The sequence below is a fragment of the Oreochromis niloticus genome, linkage group LG13 (genome assembly GCF_001858045.2).
Source record: "Oreochromis niloticus isolate F11D_XX linkage group LG13, O_niloticus_UMD_NMBU, whole genome shotgun sequence".
Taxonomy (NCBI): Eukaryota; Metazoa; Chordata; class Actinopteri; order Cichliformes; family Cichlidae; genus Oreochromis; species Oreochromis niloticus.
This window is the reverse complement of record NC_031978.2, coordinates 4,237,920-4,256,394: the sequence shown is the minus strand read 5'-3', so window position 1 is coordinate 4,256,394 and position 18,475 is coordinate 4,237,920. Positions and strand designations below refer to the sequence as shown.

General features: G+C 39.7%; 1 protein-coding gene across 2 annotated transcripts in view; it reads left to right on the top strand.

Annotated features, from left to right (window-relative positions):
* Positions 1 to 840: 840 nt before the first annotated feature.
* nrg3a (neuregulin 3a) overlaps positions 841 to 18,475 on the top strand; it is a 336,802-nt gene continuing 319,167 nt past the window's right edge. The window contains exon 1 of one of the 2 annotated variants that reach the window (XM_025897549.1): positions 841 to 3,319. In XM_025897549.1, the coding sequence (XP_025753334.1) occupies positions 2,596 to 3,319 (724 nt within the window). In that variant the 5' untranslated portion in view covers positions 841 to 2,595. The remainder of the gene's footprint in view (positions 3,320 to 18,475) is intronic. The other variant, XM_005473727.4, reaches the window with a different exon arrangement.

Below are 18,475 nucleotides of genomic sequence, written 5' to 3'. Positions count from 1 at the left end.
TGTTTGTCAGAAGACAGAAAGACACTGTGGGCATCCCTTGGGTTTCCCTGTGGGACCAATTGAAGGATTCTCCTACAGGCAGATGGCTATCTGCATGACTTTATACTAGTGTCTGTCTCGTGATGCTATCATTCTAGTAGACACATTGACAAGAACATTTATACACAGAAGGATAAAGACACATAAAAATAGAGAGAGTAGACTAAAATTGTGTAGCAGGTTTCATTTTCAGGTCTTCTTGACTTACAAACACAGGATTTATTTAACCATGTGCAAAAACAGATACTGCACTACATGAAAGAAACTAAACTTCAGTATTTATTTCAAAGTTAAAAGCTATCATTGGAGAAACCTGACTGTGGCATTTATATAGGAGACATTTATTCACATTCAGATTCAACCATCAGATTCTGATGGCTGAGTCTGTATGCGATAAAAGTACTGCAAATGCATCTCTTTGTTTTTTTCCCTGGTCTCTCCTCTAATGCTGTGCAGTGGGTGGGGTCTGAACAAATGACTGACGGCTCATGCGTTGTGCCTCCGCTCTGATCCATCTGGGACTCAGGCTCCTCACCGGTAACTGCCTGTGCTGCTGCAGAGCTGTCTTTTCCTACCCCCCACCCCCAACACACACACAAACACACACACACACACACACACACACTCATTATCTTTATCTGTACACCCCCCTCCCCCCTTTTTTTTCTAGTTTTCTGTATGCATTCTGCATCTTTACTCACTCCCTCCTGCTAACGGAGGTGGGCAAGCTTCCCAGTGCTGGTGCATCTAGCAGGTGCAGCCTCTTTCTCTCCTCCCACCCTCGCTCTCTGCCTCTCTCTGTCTGTCTCTCTTTCGCACTCTCTCTCTTCTCTCGCTCAACCAGTGTGCACTCTGCTCTGTCTGTGCCTGCATTTTTTTCCCCCTTCTCTTTCGTTCTTGGTCTCTCAGTGGCGGCAGCTCAGGGAAGCAGCTGCATGTTTGTCTGCATCCCAATTGCCACAGGTAAAGACAGCTGTATCGTCTGATGTTGCTAACCCCGAGGGGGGTTGGGGAGCCTTTGCTGCTGCGGCTGCAAGTTCTCATCCCGGCGCGGGGCGCACATTTCTAATCATCTCGAAGAACGCATCCTAGAGGGAACGACGAGCAGAGGACCCCAGCAAACAGACCAACAAATCACACACTGACTGGAAAGAGCACAGGCTTCCAGGGACTGAGGAAAAAAACACTTCTCAGAAAAAGAATCAATGGGATATATTTTCAACGTTGTGGTGTCCTGTTTATGATTTTCCTCTTTCCTCGTGTTTTCTATTCTTTTGCTTTCAATTCTTTTTGTCTTCTCCATGCTTCTCATCCTCTTCCTTTCACAATTTATTCCTCTGTGCCGGAATGCTCCCTGCAAATAGATGAGAAGAGGCTTTCTGTGCGCTTGCTGCAGTATTAACAAACAGTACACTGAGTCAGTAGAGAGCTGAGCGGACAGCTTGGGGAAATCTGATCCACAGCCGGCTGGAGAAGGAGCAGGATCACGCGTCGCAGTTGCAGATTTATCCGCCCTGTGATACTGTGCAACAACACCCCTCATTCTTTTCCCCCCATCATCCATCTCTCTGTCCTCATCTTGAGTGTTTCTTTTTGACTGGATCAAGAAAATTAATTGGATTCTACTGCTTTATTTTTAGCCTTATTGGAATATTGTACATATAAAAAGGAGCAAAGAGGGTTTGGATTTTTTTAGGTGAAACGGAGGAGGCTGCTTGAAAAGCAATGGGTGAGAAAGATTAGCAGATTATCATAGGAGAGTGTTGAAAAGACGCATAAGCGATACACGTCTTACTGAGCACTCTTTTTTAGTTATGAAAGAGACAGATTTTGGGATGTGAAGGACGCTGACTCGGCTAAAGCAGTCGGAACAGACCGCATCAGGAAACATTTTTTTTTCTTTTTTTTTTGGTCCTGCCCAGGGTGGGGAAGCAACTAGACCCACCCTGCAAGTTTAACTCTCTGATTCGATATTACTGTCCCGTCGTGGATTCTACATGGAGGGGACACATTCGGCATGTTAAGGAAAACTGTTGTGGATTCTTTTTCTCCTTTTATGCTGCAATGGCATCCAAATACTGATGCCATGGATTTCCTACACGTACAGATGTAAATCTGTTTCTTCCCATCCATCTCTCCCTTCCATCTCTCCTTGTCTCTCCCTATTAGAGGCATCACTTCTTCCATTTTTCCTCTTGTTAACCCTGCTGTGAAGACTATTGGAGTTCACTGTTGCTTCAGCTGGACATTGAGAGTTGGGCAGGACTAAACACGGACTAAACACTTCTACATCTATGCCAGCTCTTCAAATTCTCTCTGGGTGTCTCTGCGTGTGAGTGTGTGTGCTTGAGCGTTTGTGATTGTGTGTATGCATGTACCTCCTGCACCCCTTTTCCTCTCTGTCCATCCTGGAATACATATTTTTGTGTGTGTGCTACTGAGAGTCAGATTCTGTGGGGTCCATTCCTTCAAATTTCCATTTGTGTTTTTTCTTCTGGCCTTGTTGGAAACCTTTCTGCCATGTGCAAACGATGCCTATCACAGAGTTAACCCTTAATGAGCCATAAAGGACGACAGGGAATGATGAGTGAGTGTTCTGGGGCAGCTGCATCTGGGGCAGTAATCCTGGAGGAACCTGAAGGTTCGGGGGCTTCTGCTGGCCGTGGAGAGGGCCAGGCCCAGGAACAGGGTCCCCTTCGCTGTGCAGTTTGGCCTCGCCAGCAAACATGGCTGTGTGTGGTTCCATTACTTATTGGTTTTATTGGCCTTGGATTGAGCCTGATGCTGCTGAAATGGATTGTTGTTGGTACAGTGAGGGATTACGTCCCAACAGATCTAGTGGATGCAAATAGAATAGGACAAGATCCCATCTTCCTCTCCAAGCCAAGTGGGATTCCCAAGAGCCCCGATACTACCACTACTACAACTACTCCTACAATCGATAGCAGGAACCCCACTGCTAGAACTGCTACTGTGGCAAAAGGTAGAACTCGCACTACTGCTACCACCACAACTATAAATGCTAGAGGGGGCGGGGCGTCAGGCAGTCAGGTAACTCCTCGGAATCCTGGAAGTCATAATGGACGTGGACCTTCGGGTTTTACCACGACTACTTCAGCACCACGTACAACTTTCATAATTGGAGCTGCAACATCTAGCTCCTCACCGCCCAATCCAACGGTTCTTCATGACTCTACACAGATGTGGACGGCAGAACATACTACTACAGAGACGATCTCCACCACACTCACCACGCGTACGCATAGTCACCACAAAACCCGTAAGTCTTTCATATACTACTGACTTGTGTTGTGTTTCACAAGCTCCACTGATTGGTTAATCATCACCAAACATGACGTCTGAACTTTGTTTTAAAAAAAACGTGATTTTATGGTTTCTTCCAAAACTTTGGGGTTTTTTTGCAATTTACATGCATGACCTTCCTCTTTGGGAAATAATGTTCTTGATGGGTTTTATAGTCAAAACATTGAAGATGAGTGATCAATAGTATTGATTGGCATAGTGAGGGTTTCTAAGCAGTAGTCAATAATCAAGTTTAGGTATCATTTTGAGTATATAGAGGCTTGGAGGATTGTTTTGTATTTCTCTTATAATCAAATGATCTTAAAATTCTTTTGCAAACAAACCACATAAAATGATCTTCTGCAGCATCATGAGTAACTTGAATAGAAATTTATTCTGATGCATTAGATAGTGAATCTTTCCCTTCTGTTTTTACCTCGGTCGTGCAACTGCTCATACTATTGATTTGTGCTATGGGGAATTTTCTTGCAGCAATCAATGAAGCACACACCCGCACGCAGAGACACGCACACACACGCACACGTCTTCCTCCATGACAAATTTCTCAGCTCCCAAAATGGTGTCATATTGTGTGCTGAACCTTCATCTGCTTGTTATGTCCCTGTTTCTGATCTGGGCTTTGGCCTACACTCACAGCTTCACAGTCACAGGAGTTTTATTTTTAACAGTGTGATCTCATGCACTGCATGTATCACGTTTCTCACATCTGTGCAGAGGGGGAAAAAAGCCTCACAAAGAAAAAGCTCAAACCTAGCATGTATTTCATGATTTTTAAGTGATGTGGGTTCCTACATTTCATATACTGTTTATTCCTTCCTGCAGTTTAACACTGTAGTTAACTTTCAGTTGACATAATATCAGTTAATGAGTTAATGCCAAAACCATGATCAACTAGTTGTGAACTAATGGATGAGAGTGTATGTCATACAGTATACTGTATATGATACTATACATCATCAAGTATTCTGGAATGTATGATGCACATAATGACCACTATTATATTATGATAATTACATGATGACAGTCACTTTTTAAGTAACTGATAAACAAAATCACTCCATTCCACCTTGTGTCTTGACTGCAAAGGTACAGCTGCTTCTTTTGTGTCCATGATAATGAAAATGTCCCCAGATTACATGAGAGACCGGGGAATGTTCCCTCTGATAATTAGAAACATAGAGGAAAAATTGTGTATCATTTCATTACCAGGAAGAAAAATGGGAGCCATTCATCATCATCAGTTCATTTATTAATTAACCATTAAAAAGGAATGCCATTTCTCCACCAAGTGAAAACCATTAAGCTTCGGTGATAGATATCCTGGGGAAAATGTCATTCCTTCACCAGCTCGCCCAAGAAAGTTCTGGCGTTGCACAATAGCCAAGTCGTTCGATAATCCTAAACACCCTCCACCCTCCCACCTCTTCTATTCTACCACCCACATGCTGCTTTGATTTGAAAAGGCCATCATTTTTACATTAACTATCCATTATGTGTAAATGTGTTATATAATATGACTGAATTGGCTGTGTTGGCTTGTGCTCAGAAACTGGAGAATTAAAGTATAGCGGGCCATCTGTGTGTTCTTATCAATGCTCTCCCTTCCTTTGTAGGTCACAAAATTAAGAGTGACACAGATTTGTATCGCACACTGGGCTGTGGTGCTGTAACTGATCTGTTAAGTGAGCAAAATAGTATGTTGCCATGCACACACGCTCAATGTACACTTAAGATCCCAGATGTAAAAGTAGAGCACATCTAAAATATTGGCTAATTTTTGTTACTTTATTTTCATAACTAAAAGCATTTTTTATAAAAAAAAAAAAAAAAAAAAAAAGATTTACTAAGTTTCAAATATTAATATGAATGTAAACACAGAAATCTCCTGGAAAATAAAAAATAGGCAGTTTTCTCCATAATACTCAAGTATTTCAGCTATTCATGGGTGGTTGGGGGTTAACTGTACTTTCATCCACAGAACTCCTGGTGCTTTTTAGCTTTAAGGGATATTTGGTGACATTCTAGCTTGTCAGTCAAAAATTCAGGGTCTGGCAACTACAGGAAGATATTATAGTTAGCAAATGTCACTTTGCAAGAGTGACTGACATATCTAAATCTGTTGCACCTAGCAAAATCTTAAGTTATCCCTATGCTTTAAGCTGCAGAAAAAAGAGACCTGGGAGAAAAGATACTGTTGTAAGGAGCCGAGTGACCTCTGTGATACAGGGCAAATGTCAGGCGATACCTCCGCAGTAATCCCAGTGGGATAAAATAAACTGAAAACCGGATATGTGTTAATTTAACTAACTGTAACTAGTGCTTCAGATATAATGAACTAGAAATTAAAAAAAATATACAAAATAAAAATAACACATATTAGTAAAAAATAGCAGACGAGTCTATGTAGTCATGAGTAAATCCATGAAAATGTTCATTCAGTGGTGAGAATAGACCAGGAGAGCGATAATGATACATTCAGTAGATTCTGATTTTTGATTGTTCTTTATGAAATCATTTTCAGTGTTAAGCTTCAGAAGATGTCGTAGTGCAGTCTGAGGTCTTTGTCTCCATGCTGAGCCACTCAGTGGGATTAGGTAACAGTCAAACACTGGCCCTGAAACCTAAATCCAGATTAACAGCCCATCACCATGACCATGGAAGCAACAGAATTACATCAGCCCACCTATCAGTCACACGCATTCTACACAGGCTTACAAGCAGCAGCCTAACTCCTGCAGGATTGTTTTGATATATGATCTGTGGCGGGATGTTTTTCATTAAATGATGCTGAGGTGACATGTTTAAGGCAGCGTTTTGTCTTAGCCATGTTTTAGGATCCCTCAGGGGTACCGTGAGCAGTCTGGGGAAGTAGTTTATGCTTATGTTAACAACACAGATATGACAACTACACAGAGTAAAGTTGTGTTTATAGCTTCGTTCTGTGACAACAGTATGATGTAGGGAAGTATCTGTTTGTAGTGTTTATGACAAACATATATATTTTAAATATGCAAATTTTACAGAAAAGAAATCAACTTATTTCTTTATGCAGATTTCTATTGTTTCATCTGTCCAGAGCCTTTTATGAGGACCTGTTTATGATTAGCATATAAAATAAAGGGATAGTTTCGGGGCTGAGCTCTGGTTAAGAGAGATGTGTTTCCTCCCCTGTGTGGTAAAGTGAAACATAGCTGATTTTTCATCCAAGTTGTCTGCTAATTGGGCCTTTTCTCACCTGTTGGGGTTTAATAAGCTACGCATTCCATGGTGGTGTTGGCATTCCTAATCCCAGTCTATCTTTAACCTCTCTATCCTTACTATCATTCAAGACAGAAGAGTTAGTGCTATTATCGTTTGGGTTTCCTAAAGGAACCAAAATAATAATAATAAATTAAATGATCAGTTTTGAAAGTATTCCATTCATATATTTCTTTCTAAATGTCAGTTCATTTCATCTCCCATTTAATCTAATGACGAGATCCCAACAGTAAATTAATCAGAAAATTAACTTCAGCTTTCGTCACCTCTGGCCAACACCAGCGGCATCACGGTACATGTTTGCATTACACTAATCATCTCAGAGGGAGAGCTTTTCCGTTTTAAACCAGATTTTCAGTTTTAAACCAGATTGTACAGTTCGTGATCTTTACATTTGGATTAGCTGTCTGGAAGCTGCTTAGGAACAAGTTCCCAGTGGGGTTTTTCTATGTACTCTATGTGTGCGCTGTATTCATTGATGCCTGTGCCACAGCAGCCTATGACTAAATACAGCTATATATATTTAATGCATTTGAACCAGCTGCGACCACTTGTGTGAATAATAACGGAAATAAGCACCGTTCTAGAAGTCTGATTGCCTCCTTTGCAAAGAAATAACTTTTCTGCACAAAATTACAGCTTATGGTTGATGAAATGTGCTTTCCAATATTCTCTTGTGCCCTGTAAGAAATGTGTTAAATTTTCTCAAGAATTCTGCCAAACGGGTGAGGTTGTTACTTTACTGGGTTATCTGAGGTCTAAGCAGAAGAGAGAGAGAGAAAAAAAGATCCCATACTATTTGTAATCAGTGGGCGGGCAACTGCACTGAGCCCCAGACTCCCATGGGCCCAGAAAGTCTCAGCCATCTGTTGTTAAGTTGATAAGCTGCAAATTTTGTTTTGGAATTTGTCATCTAATATTAAATTTAATCCATCGATGATTCCATAGCTTTTATATTCTATGGCAATCGATAGCATTAATATTAATGTATCTTCCACATAACGTGACATACCCCTAGCTTAGTGACTGCTTTGATACACACAAATACAGCTATGTGTGTGTGTGTTTTCCTTGTGATCCACCTTGAGTGATATGGATATATCCAAACACAAATCAAAGCATCTTCAGGTTTTTTGCTGATCCAGGCTGCGGTGCTTGACCACTAACCGATCACCTAAAAACCTGTCATCTCATCTATTCAGAGTTTTAATTTGCTCGAGATGCTGTGCAAACAAAGCTTAACATCCCTTTGATTCATTGTGATGAAATGTCTTGCAGGGAGAAGAGTGATGAAATTTTAATGATGCGAAAGAGAAACATGTTCAATATGTAGTGGAAAGTGTAAATAATTGAAAATGGCCCTTTCACGAATCATCCCTTACTGAGTAATTCCCCACTTCAGTGAATGCAGGTGTTTAGGGTTCTTTCGCTTTTTGCAATGGGCGAAATTGCTTTCAGTGGTGAGAAAAATAAGACTTAAAGGTTTAAGATTTTTTCAGAAATGTTTGCCAAGGTTGAAAGTCTCCATCTGCCTCTCTTATCTCACTTCCTTTTTCCTGTTCGCCATCCCCTCATGAGTACATCTATCAGCAGGGTCCAGATGATGATAAAGTACAAAGTGGTTAAATGCTGCCGCTAACTTCCGAGGAGCTTTTAATAATTAATTCAGGTTTAAGCTGCCTTGATTAGATGAGGCTTACACTATTTTATTGGAGTCCATGGCGTTGAAGGTAACAGCAGATGAGATGTAGGCGAAGTTAATTCCTTTTCTGGTCGGGTTCTCCAGAGGAAGCTGCCACCTGCTAGCTAACTGCTCCAGTGTTTCCATTTTCTAAGGTGTTTTCTAATGTATAGTTATTCAGAGTGCTCATGGAAAACAAAGTCATCAGTATCACAAGCTGAAATCGCTTTTAAAAATTAAATTTTAAAATTCAGTAATAGCATTATTATTATATATATTAGGGTGGACATAACAAAAGAACTGTATTGATTTTTCTGGGTTGTTAAATATGAGAGTTTTCCATTGAGGACCCCCCCCCCCCCCATTTTCCTTATTCTCCGGAGCCGCACATTTGCCTTTCCCTCTGTTAGCTGGCCTACAGCAGCAAACCGTTTAACACAAGTAAGCAAATAAATATTAGACTGTTATGAGTTCAACTATAGCCAAGAGCTCTTTTTTCCGCATGTTTTGCTGTACTTATTTTTGGGGAGTTTAGACTGGGACATACAGCTCAGGGGCAGGGGAATCGAAATACCTAGTTGACCTGCAGATTCACAAATCAGTGGACATAATATAACAAATAAAATAATTGTATGACACCAAGAAGTAACTTGGCTGTAAAAATGTAAACAATGATCAATCGAAAACAAGTAGCGTTAAGTACCAGACGGCAAATCAAACATGGAAAAAGGCAGCAAATGAAGATGTAACCCGGCAGGGTATCCTGACAGCGTACAGCCTATTGGTCAATGGTCTATTTTATAGTTTTAAACAGTGTGGTCTGAATCCAGACTTAAACAGAATATCTGGTTTTGGGCAGACACTGTTCTATCACTCTATCAATTTTCTATCAATTTTCATTTATTTAACTCTCCACTTGTCAGAGGATCAGATAAACTGAAAGTTACTTTTGACTTCTGGTTGTCAGGATTCGTGTAGATTCAAATTTGACATCTTAACAAGTAAATATTTCAGCTGTTGGCCCAAAACTCCAAACACGCTGTCAACTAGATGTTCAAAATAGATCCTGTAACACTGAAAACATATGAAACTGGTAAATGCTTTGTATGGACAAGAAAAACTGTCCATTTATAAATGTTCATTTATAAATGCAGAATTTCCAGAACTAATTTACCTTGTTTCAGTCTCATTTAGCTCCCATATTAATGTGTTCGTTATCATTTGGTATTCAAGGAGCCTGTCAAAAACCAGGAAGGACTATGCCACGAAAGAAAATTGTCCATATGTAGACATTAACTTTCAAACTTCAAAAAAAATGTTTTTTTCCTATTCCAGTGTAAAATATTCAACACTGGTCTGGAAATAAAAAAGAAACAAAACTCTTTCACCTTACATTCTGCTCATTATGCTGCTGGCACCTGGTGGTAAACAATGCCATTAGCAAAGATAAAATGCTGAGATAGAAATGATTTCACCTTGACATACAAAGGGCTAGCAGAGCGCCCAGCAGTTCAGCCCAGAACCAGTTCTACTCCGATATGATTTCTTTCATTGACTAAGCCGCTGATTGAATTTTCTTTACACTGCTATCTCTCTCTACCCCCCTCTCTCTCCTCGTGTCGCTCACTGCACGTCTCTCAAGGTCAGCTTGGCTGAATCATATTACTGCCACTCCTGCAGCTGATGTTGACTTTACTCAGTGGAGTTGCATTAAGAGTGGTTATATGCAAGGTAAAACTCAAAGTTAGCATTTCCATTAAATATGGAACACAGGTATTACAAAGTAAAATAAATGAGAAGAGAGTATCCCTTGTTCAGAGCGCAAGAGAGAATAAAAACTTGACACAAAAAGTAAGAAAAATTGTGTGTGGTTGATTATTTTTATGCTGTAACATTACTTCTTGGAAGTACATCTTATACTCTTGGAAAGCCTTTTTATTAGCCTTTAGATGATGCTACATTTGCAAGGAAAATGCATTTGTGGGTTGAGCAGCAGAGTTGAGTATGTGGGCTGGGCCCATGAAAAACTTGCAGCTTATTCAGCAAAGAAACAATTGCCTTACTTTCGTGCTGTTTAATTGAAATATAGACATGTATTAGCTATTCTGGCATACAATAATGTGTAATACAAACTAGACCAGGGATCTGCAACCTTTTACACCCAAAGAGCCATTTGGACCTGGTTTCCACGCAAAAGAAAACACTGGGAGCCACAAATACTTTTTGACATCTAAAATGAAGATAACACTGTATATATTGTTTTTTATCTTCATGCTTTGTGTGAACAACTAAGGTGTGCTGCTTATGAAATCCATGAAGTGCAACAGAGAAAATTAAATTATATTTATGTAATCAACACATTTTGAACTCTTAAAGAAATATAACAAAAGGAAAGACACCCAGCTGAACTAAAATGATCCATGTAGCAAACAAAAACTGTTATCAGCCGCCACCCTTATATCGCCTTTGGGCTGTTGGAGCCTTGACCTGACTCTTAAAAAATAATTGGAAAAAAGCACTATGCTGCTGAAAAATGGATATTTGCAAAATTCTGCCTAAATATGTATTTTACCTGGTTAATGCGTGCGGCGGGGCGTGGTTTGCAGCGCCGCTGCAGGGGAGGCGGACGCACCTGAGCGGCACCCGCAATCACGCCTCGCTGCCTTTACGTCTGCGCTATCTGTGCTGTTGTGTTGTTGGTGGTGTGTGTCGGGCTGTGAGCTGAAAAGCTACAGCCGGCTGTATGCGTACAGCAACCGTGTGTGAAAAGTGCTCAATAAAGAGATGCTCAAAAGCGTGTTCATGGAAACATCGTCGGGTCTGCCGTGATTTGTTTACAATGGGACTTCTGCTCCTGAACCTCTGCGCACAGAGTCCGCAAATCGGGGCTATACGAAGTCAGTTTACGCAGGACTGTAAGCTGTCATCTGTCAGGCGTGAACGGTGTTTGTCTTTAACATAGTTCACGGTGGAGAACAGCTGCCGACATAATGTGGATCCGAAGATCCATAATTGGCCTACCTGGGATTGAAAGTCTGGATAAAAGCGCGGCGTTTCGGCGGGTATACCGGCTTCCGCGAGTGTGACTCCTATTTTGAGTGATGAAAAAATAATAGAATATAATTTTATTTTTATATTTCAATATCACAATAATCTTCCAATTTAGAACTACGAGTTAAAAAGAACTAACATAAATAAAATACACTTCAGCTAAATACTTCTAATTTATTTGCCCAAACCAGGCGGAGCCGCAGTATAAGGACTAAAGAGCCGCATGCGGCTCCGGAGCCGCAGGTTGCCGACCCCTGAACTAGACAAAGATAATCTTGTTTTTTATCAATCATCAACATTTCATTGCATATTGTGAAGAAATGTAATATTGCATCAACCTAAACTTAAACTGTTTAACAATAAACATTCTAAAAAAGTAACCAAAATGGTTCAAATGAGATTTTATAAATACATGATCTTATGAACTATAATGTATGCTTGCATACATTATCTTTCATTTAAGGTCGAAATAAAGATGTCCTCATTGTAATCTAATAAGTTTTCCAATTTTCCTGCCAATTATTTTACACATTAGTATTACCTAAGTGGTTCCAGCTAGTTGTTTAGTTATTGGTAATGATATATTTTCTAAATCTAGGTGTCTCCATTATATGAGCAACCTTAGCTAAAGCATCCTATGCAGGTTATTGATCCCATCGTGATTGTATCCTAGTCTTTTGCCACTCAGCAGTTTAGCAGGCAGCCCTGTGAGCAAACGGGCCTGCGTATGGGTGTGGGTCTGATTATCCTGTGCTCGCTGCATTTTGCTGTGGTTATTTTTAGCTTCAAAGATTGTTGCCAGCTTCTCTCTGTGAGGCTGCGTGGACTGGCTTTTCTGGTGGAGGCCTTGGAACTGACAGCACTGGAGGAAATAGAACAAAGAACCACGGAGGCAGACAGTTGAGACAGTGACTTTAGTGTCAGTAGAAAATGATTTTATTTAGGAAGCATAACAGTTAGGGAGGATTTAGCACGTTAAGCTCAGTGAAAAATGATTTCTGTCTTGTGTTTGTTTATTTTGGGGATTCTGCCATTGTACCGTATCTTATTATGCAAAGTAACCGCAATTGTCCTCAATAAGAGTCTAAAGATGTAGGAGGCTATTTTCCAGGAAATCAGAGCTGTTAAGCAGGCATTAGTCATTATGTTACCATGCTGAAGGCAACAGGAAAGCTATCCAGAAGGTCACTTTCACCTTTGTAAAAAACACACTTCAGTCACACACACACACACACACACACACACACACACACATACACACACACACACACACACACACACACACAACTCATTTTCACTACCAGCTTGTCACACACTCATTCTTGATCAGGACTATGGGTGGGACACAGTAATGTGGTAAATACTTCATTGTTTCTTCTTACAATACAATCATCAAAGCACTGTCATCAAATATAATTAAGTGTTTATTTATTGCAAGTGATCTAAATACATTCTACCCACAGTTTGACTTACTGCATTTATTACCTTATTACTTTACTTTACTTTATTTCATGGATATCATGTTTGAATATACGGTAGATAAATCTTTTGGAAAGTGTATAGCGTTGCAGAATTGCTGTATCATGGCACTATTGGCATTTTTTGCAACATATTGTAACCATATCATATTGTAAGCTAGTCATTAGAGCCCTGTGTCAGCACATTTTAACACGCTGTCTACCATTTTAAATCCACTTTTGATATTCGGATTGTGTAAGTATGTGTAAGTATAAAACTAAAATAGGGAGGCTGCAGTGGTGTGACCACATAAATCACAGGAAATTGAATCCCACGTAGGGCCATCATTTCTATACATTTGTGTTTCATTCTTTTGAGATATTTTGTTTTTGGTCACATTTTGGTTTAGCTATAGACAACCCGCTATTTGGGAAAAAAAATCATGGTTCCTTTTAGCAAGCGGCCAATTTCAGCAGCCTTGTTTATTTACTGACTTCTGCATATCTATAACAGGTCTTGAGGGGCTGCTATTTAAGTTTGCTCAGTATATAAAAATATGCAAGAGGTATCCTGTGTATTTAAATGTGATGTTGAGGTTGTATGGGACAAGTTTAGAGTGGAGCTGCCATCATATGAGAGATAGTGGTCCTCTCAGCTCTTCGAGCAGATGGTCACATCATTTCTGTTTTGTAGCCTGACAAAGAGCATGTGTTTGTGTGTATGTCTAGACAGGAGATTCAGTATTCTACCACTGTGGCTGTCTCTTTTAGTCTATAATGCTGTCAAACAGTTGTGTTGTACCTCATATATATCTATTTGTGTGTTTGTGCATATATGCAAAAACCTTCTTGGTACTTCTATGCCTAGTTTCTCCTGTTGTCATGTCTCATGTTTTTCTGTCTGTCCTCGGGACACTTATGAGGTCAGACCAACTTTCTGTGACAAGCCAGGTGAACTGGTGGGTTGTCTGTATGATTTTGAAGACACAGGCCTATTTATGACAGATGGACTTCCTTGCTTTCTCTCCTTCGGCTGTCTGACTCAGAATTTGGGAACAGATAAGAAAAAAAAAACAATATATTGTACAAGAAGGCTGATGTGACTGAGCATGGTTTAAAAGCCAAAGGCAAGAAAGCAATGAATGGCAACAAAAAATATGGTAAAAAAAAATTAATAAATAATAATCATAATAATTGGATTCAAGGCATCCACTGAGGATGCACAAACAGAATTACAAAGGAAACCTTTCCATATTGATAAGATGAGGGGGAAAGGAAAAACGCCTTGGTCCATTGCAACTGTGCACTCTCCCTTCATTCTCCCTCTATTTTCTCCTCTCTGCCCACTCAGTTCATTTACATTTACATTACACCCAGCTGGACTTGATTTGGTGGCCAGTGATAGATGCCGAGATTCTGATGTTGTTTATCGTAATGGGCTCTGGGGGCTTGCAGTGTCAGCTGTTTGCAAGGTGGTAAGTGCAGTCAGTTTGCTAGTTACAAACTAAGTAGCTTGCTGCAGTGTTAGCAACCTAAGAAAAATTAGAGTTAGAGTAATGTCTGCTGCTTGTCACAGTAACTAGCTAGTTGGGATATCTAACAAAGTCTGTTTGCAGTTAAACCCTTTTGGACCTGTTTTCTGGACCTGAGCTTTGACACGTCTTGTAGAAATTATTATACCTGTAATAAAATACGATCATTGCAGTAATTAATAAAAGCACCTATTATCTAATAACAGCCATAAGTGTTAGACTTGGAGCATAATAAATCATTTGAAACTGCACAGAGTTAGTGTGTGAAAGCCAGAGATGGCTAATTCAGGCTGATATCATTGATGCAACTGTGACACAACTGTGACCTTATCTACCACACTGAAACTAATGCTGTCAGAACAGGGCATTTTGTGTAATACCAGATGGTCATTCATGCTGGAAAAAAACTCAGCTGAATCACTGCTCAGAGACCAGACAATTCCCCAGCCACCAAAATGTAACACATTGCTGTTGTATAGCAGAGTTTACACTTGTTGCACATTATTATTATTATTTCTTATATTATTTTATTGCAAGTCAAGTTCATAAATAGATTTATTGTTAATTTGACATCTTTAGTAGTCTTTTTGGATTTTTAAGATCATCACTGCCAGTTTTTGTGTTTGCAAACAAATGCATGGCTGCTGCTTCCACACTGCTGAGGTATTACTCACACATTTACCCATTATTGAACAGTCAGTTTTTAAAGTGGTTAGATATTGTTGCCCAGGTAAAATAAGCAAAGTCCTCACAGCTGATATATATGCACAGGCTGTTGCTAAAGTAGGTACATTTCTTAATACCTCAGCTAAATGAAGATGAAGCTCTGAGGGAGATGTGGTTTGAAAGAGTGCAAGAATGTGTTAACAAAAGGAAACATTAGGAGCAGAGTGAGATGTAGACCAAAATAGTCCATCAATCCATACATTTGGAGGGGGCTGATGCATATAGCAGCACGCAGCCTCTGCGAGCCAAAGTAGACCCCAGGCAGCTTTCCAGGCTATCACAAAGCTAATGCATACACACGCAAAACATCTCATTCACACTTGAATTGACACTGGAGGCAATTTTGGGTTCCCAAATGAAGTTCAGGAAACTTGCAAAATCCATACTGATGAGGCAAAAACAGAAGACCTTCTTGTCTCGCATAAACACTGCTCAGAGCAGTTAGACATGCTAAGACTGAGGAAGCAGGATAAACAGAAGAATGGTTGATTAATCAGTAAGTCCTCTTAATGTTGATTAAACTAATGAGTTCAGCAATAACTTTATCAGCTATCTATAATAGGAAATATTCTCAGATCAGCTCAATATTCTCATCTTCATGCTTTTTGTCAACACCAGTTTCATTCTCTGTGGTGCCCCGATACTGACAACAGTTATTCAGTTGAAGTAAACTGTGCACTGAGCAATCATCCAGTTTGATTATAACTCCCACTGATGTTGCTGAGATACATGCCATCGCAGTATTATGTTGGTAAAGGGAAACTGAAACAGACAAATAGAAATCACACCACATCCTGGCTACCCTACCTTCACAGTTTCCTGTGTCTTTATGGTACATGCATTTATGGAGCAGTGGGTGATACAACATTGTGCAGCACAAACAGTTTGTGCCATGAATACACTCTTTTCCTACATATAAAAAAATATGTTATGATAGTAAACTATGAATAAAACAGCTTTAGTGATAACATTTTTCAGTGATTAGCTGCACAGTGGACTTTTTTAGTCATCACTCTTTACGTTTTGGATCTTTTGCTGTATAAAAATTGACTAAATTGTTTCTATTACGCAATAAGTCAAACGTGGCCTGTGGTTTAGATGTGCTTGATTCCTGCAGAGATGAACACATCAGAGTCATGAGCTGTCAACACTCCATCCGCCACATGTCAGCGGTGACTGATGTCCAGCGGCAGCACTCTCTCTCTCACTCTTTGTTCTCTCTGTTTCGCAAATCACAAACACACACTTTCTGCAGCACATGCAAACCAATTGTGGACGCACACATCTACACACCACCTCCCACATGAAGACAGCTAGGGCATCGCACTCGTGGCCATGTGCCCTGAGAGGAGCACAGAGAAAGATGGACAGGCAGTAGCTGTCAGTGAAGAAGCAGGGACACGGAGTCAGCTTCTCACTTCAGATAATGAACCACATGTGAAGCATCAGCTCAGCTCCAATTAGATCAGATGATAATTATCTCAGCACAAGTCACTCATCCTAATCAGGCTGTGAACTGCTTGTTGGGTTAGAGAGGATGTTAAGTAAAGCAAAAGGAACAGATTTCTTACTTGGAGCTGCTGCGGAGCCTTTTGTCATCTTTTTCTTTGTACAGAAACTGTTTATTTGCCATGACTGATCGAAAATGGTTGATCTTTTCTTGGTAATCATGCTGGACAACACCTGTGTCATTACTACTCTGCGCTGTTATACAAATTCTAATTTAAATTCCTGATTTGCTATTGTGTTGCCAGTTGACAACACTCAGAAGTGATTTAGCTTTTCAGTGCATGAAAGTTTCTCTGTTGAAAATGTTCAACACCTGCAAGGTCTGTCTTGGAAAAACATTCTGGTCGTTCATAGTGTTTACATTCGTGAGTCAGAAAAAAAGACAATACTATGGTCCCATTAACCTGAGTACTTAAAATTACATCCATCCCTTTTGCATTGTTTTCTTTAATTATCATAAGTCAGATAGTACTTTGAAATATGTAAGAGAAGTTAATAGACCCTCATATGGAAATGCAAATAAAGGTGTGTGATTATAAAATCTGCAACATTTTAACAGTACAAATTCCCACCTGTATTGAGAAGACAAAGGATTCTGGCAGTTTTCTTCTGGTTTTTCACTCTCTCACTTTTTGTTTTCATGTCTGTCCAAAGATTGTCAGCACATAGATATATTTACCGAATATAGCCATAAGAAAAAAAACTGTAAGTCCAGAATAGACTATGTTAATTTTCCATTAACTATTTCTTAAGCTGTGAATAAAAGACCTGGAGCGAATCTGTCTTGATTTTGTGGAAACCCTAAATGGGGGGAAAAAATTACTTGGCTTAAAACATAAGTTAAAGTTGTTTTCCTTCTGTTTTGGTAAGAGTCAATGCAAGGCAAAATCCAGTTACAGAACACATGGAAACACAAGAACATCCTTTAAAAAATTAATAAATATTATATGATAATTAATAATCCACTTTTCAATAATAAAATCTATGTTATTGATCTGTTATTTATTTTGTGTGTTTTTTCTGGTTATTGTTTTCTGGTTGTCCTCAGTTACCCCTTCTCTCTCAGTCTCTTAAACATGTAAAAGAGGGAGGGTCAACTGAACCATGAATGACCTACATCAATGACAGCTTGGCCTTGTGTCTGTCTCAGTCCCGTTAGGATTGCCTTTGACATTTGTCAGCTGACCTCAGTAGAGCACCACTCTGCTCTCCTGTAGTAGACTCATGATCTGTTTGAACATAGAGTTGAAATAGAGTAAACCTGTACATATACCTTTTTTAAATTCAGCACAGACACCACAACATGAATAATAAATATCTCACCTTCTTACAGTGTGACACAATAGACTTTCTTTTTTACAGAAACTCCATACTGAGAATATTCTCTGTGGCTATGCTTGAGCAGAAGTATATGATGACTATGGCAAACTGGTTTAAAGTATCTGACAAGAAGGGACTACAAACTACCAAAACACAAACAGCAAAGAAGCCAAACACCAGAGACCTGTACTGTTAAACCAATGACACACCAGTCCACCGTGTGTATGTCATGTGTTGCCTCTCCAAAGCGCAAAATGGACAAGCATGCAGAAGTTGCAGCAAGCTGCCCCAGCTGAAAATAATCATGGGAAAGGGTTTAAAGAGACATTACTAACACATTTACATGTAAATACACATTAGCCACCTAGCTTAATCGTTTCAGGCATACAGGGAGAATGCACTTCATACCTTCTTTGGTCACTAGAGACTTTTTGGCTTTAACCTCCTAGGACCTGCTGTCCACATATGTGGACATCACATTTTGGGTTATTTAGACCAAATTACTCAATTTTGCTCTACAAGGGCCTGATATCCACTGACGAGGACATTATACAGCTACTGTTCCATCAAAATTTTAA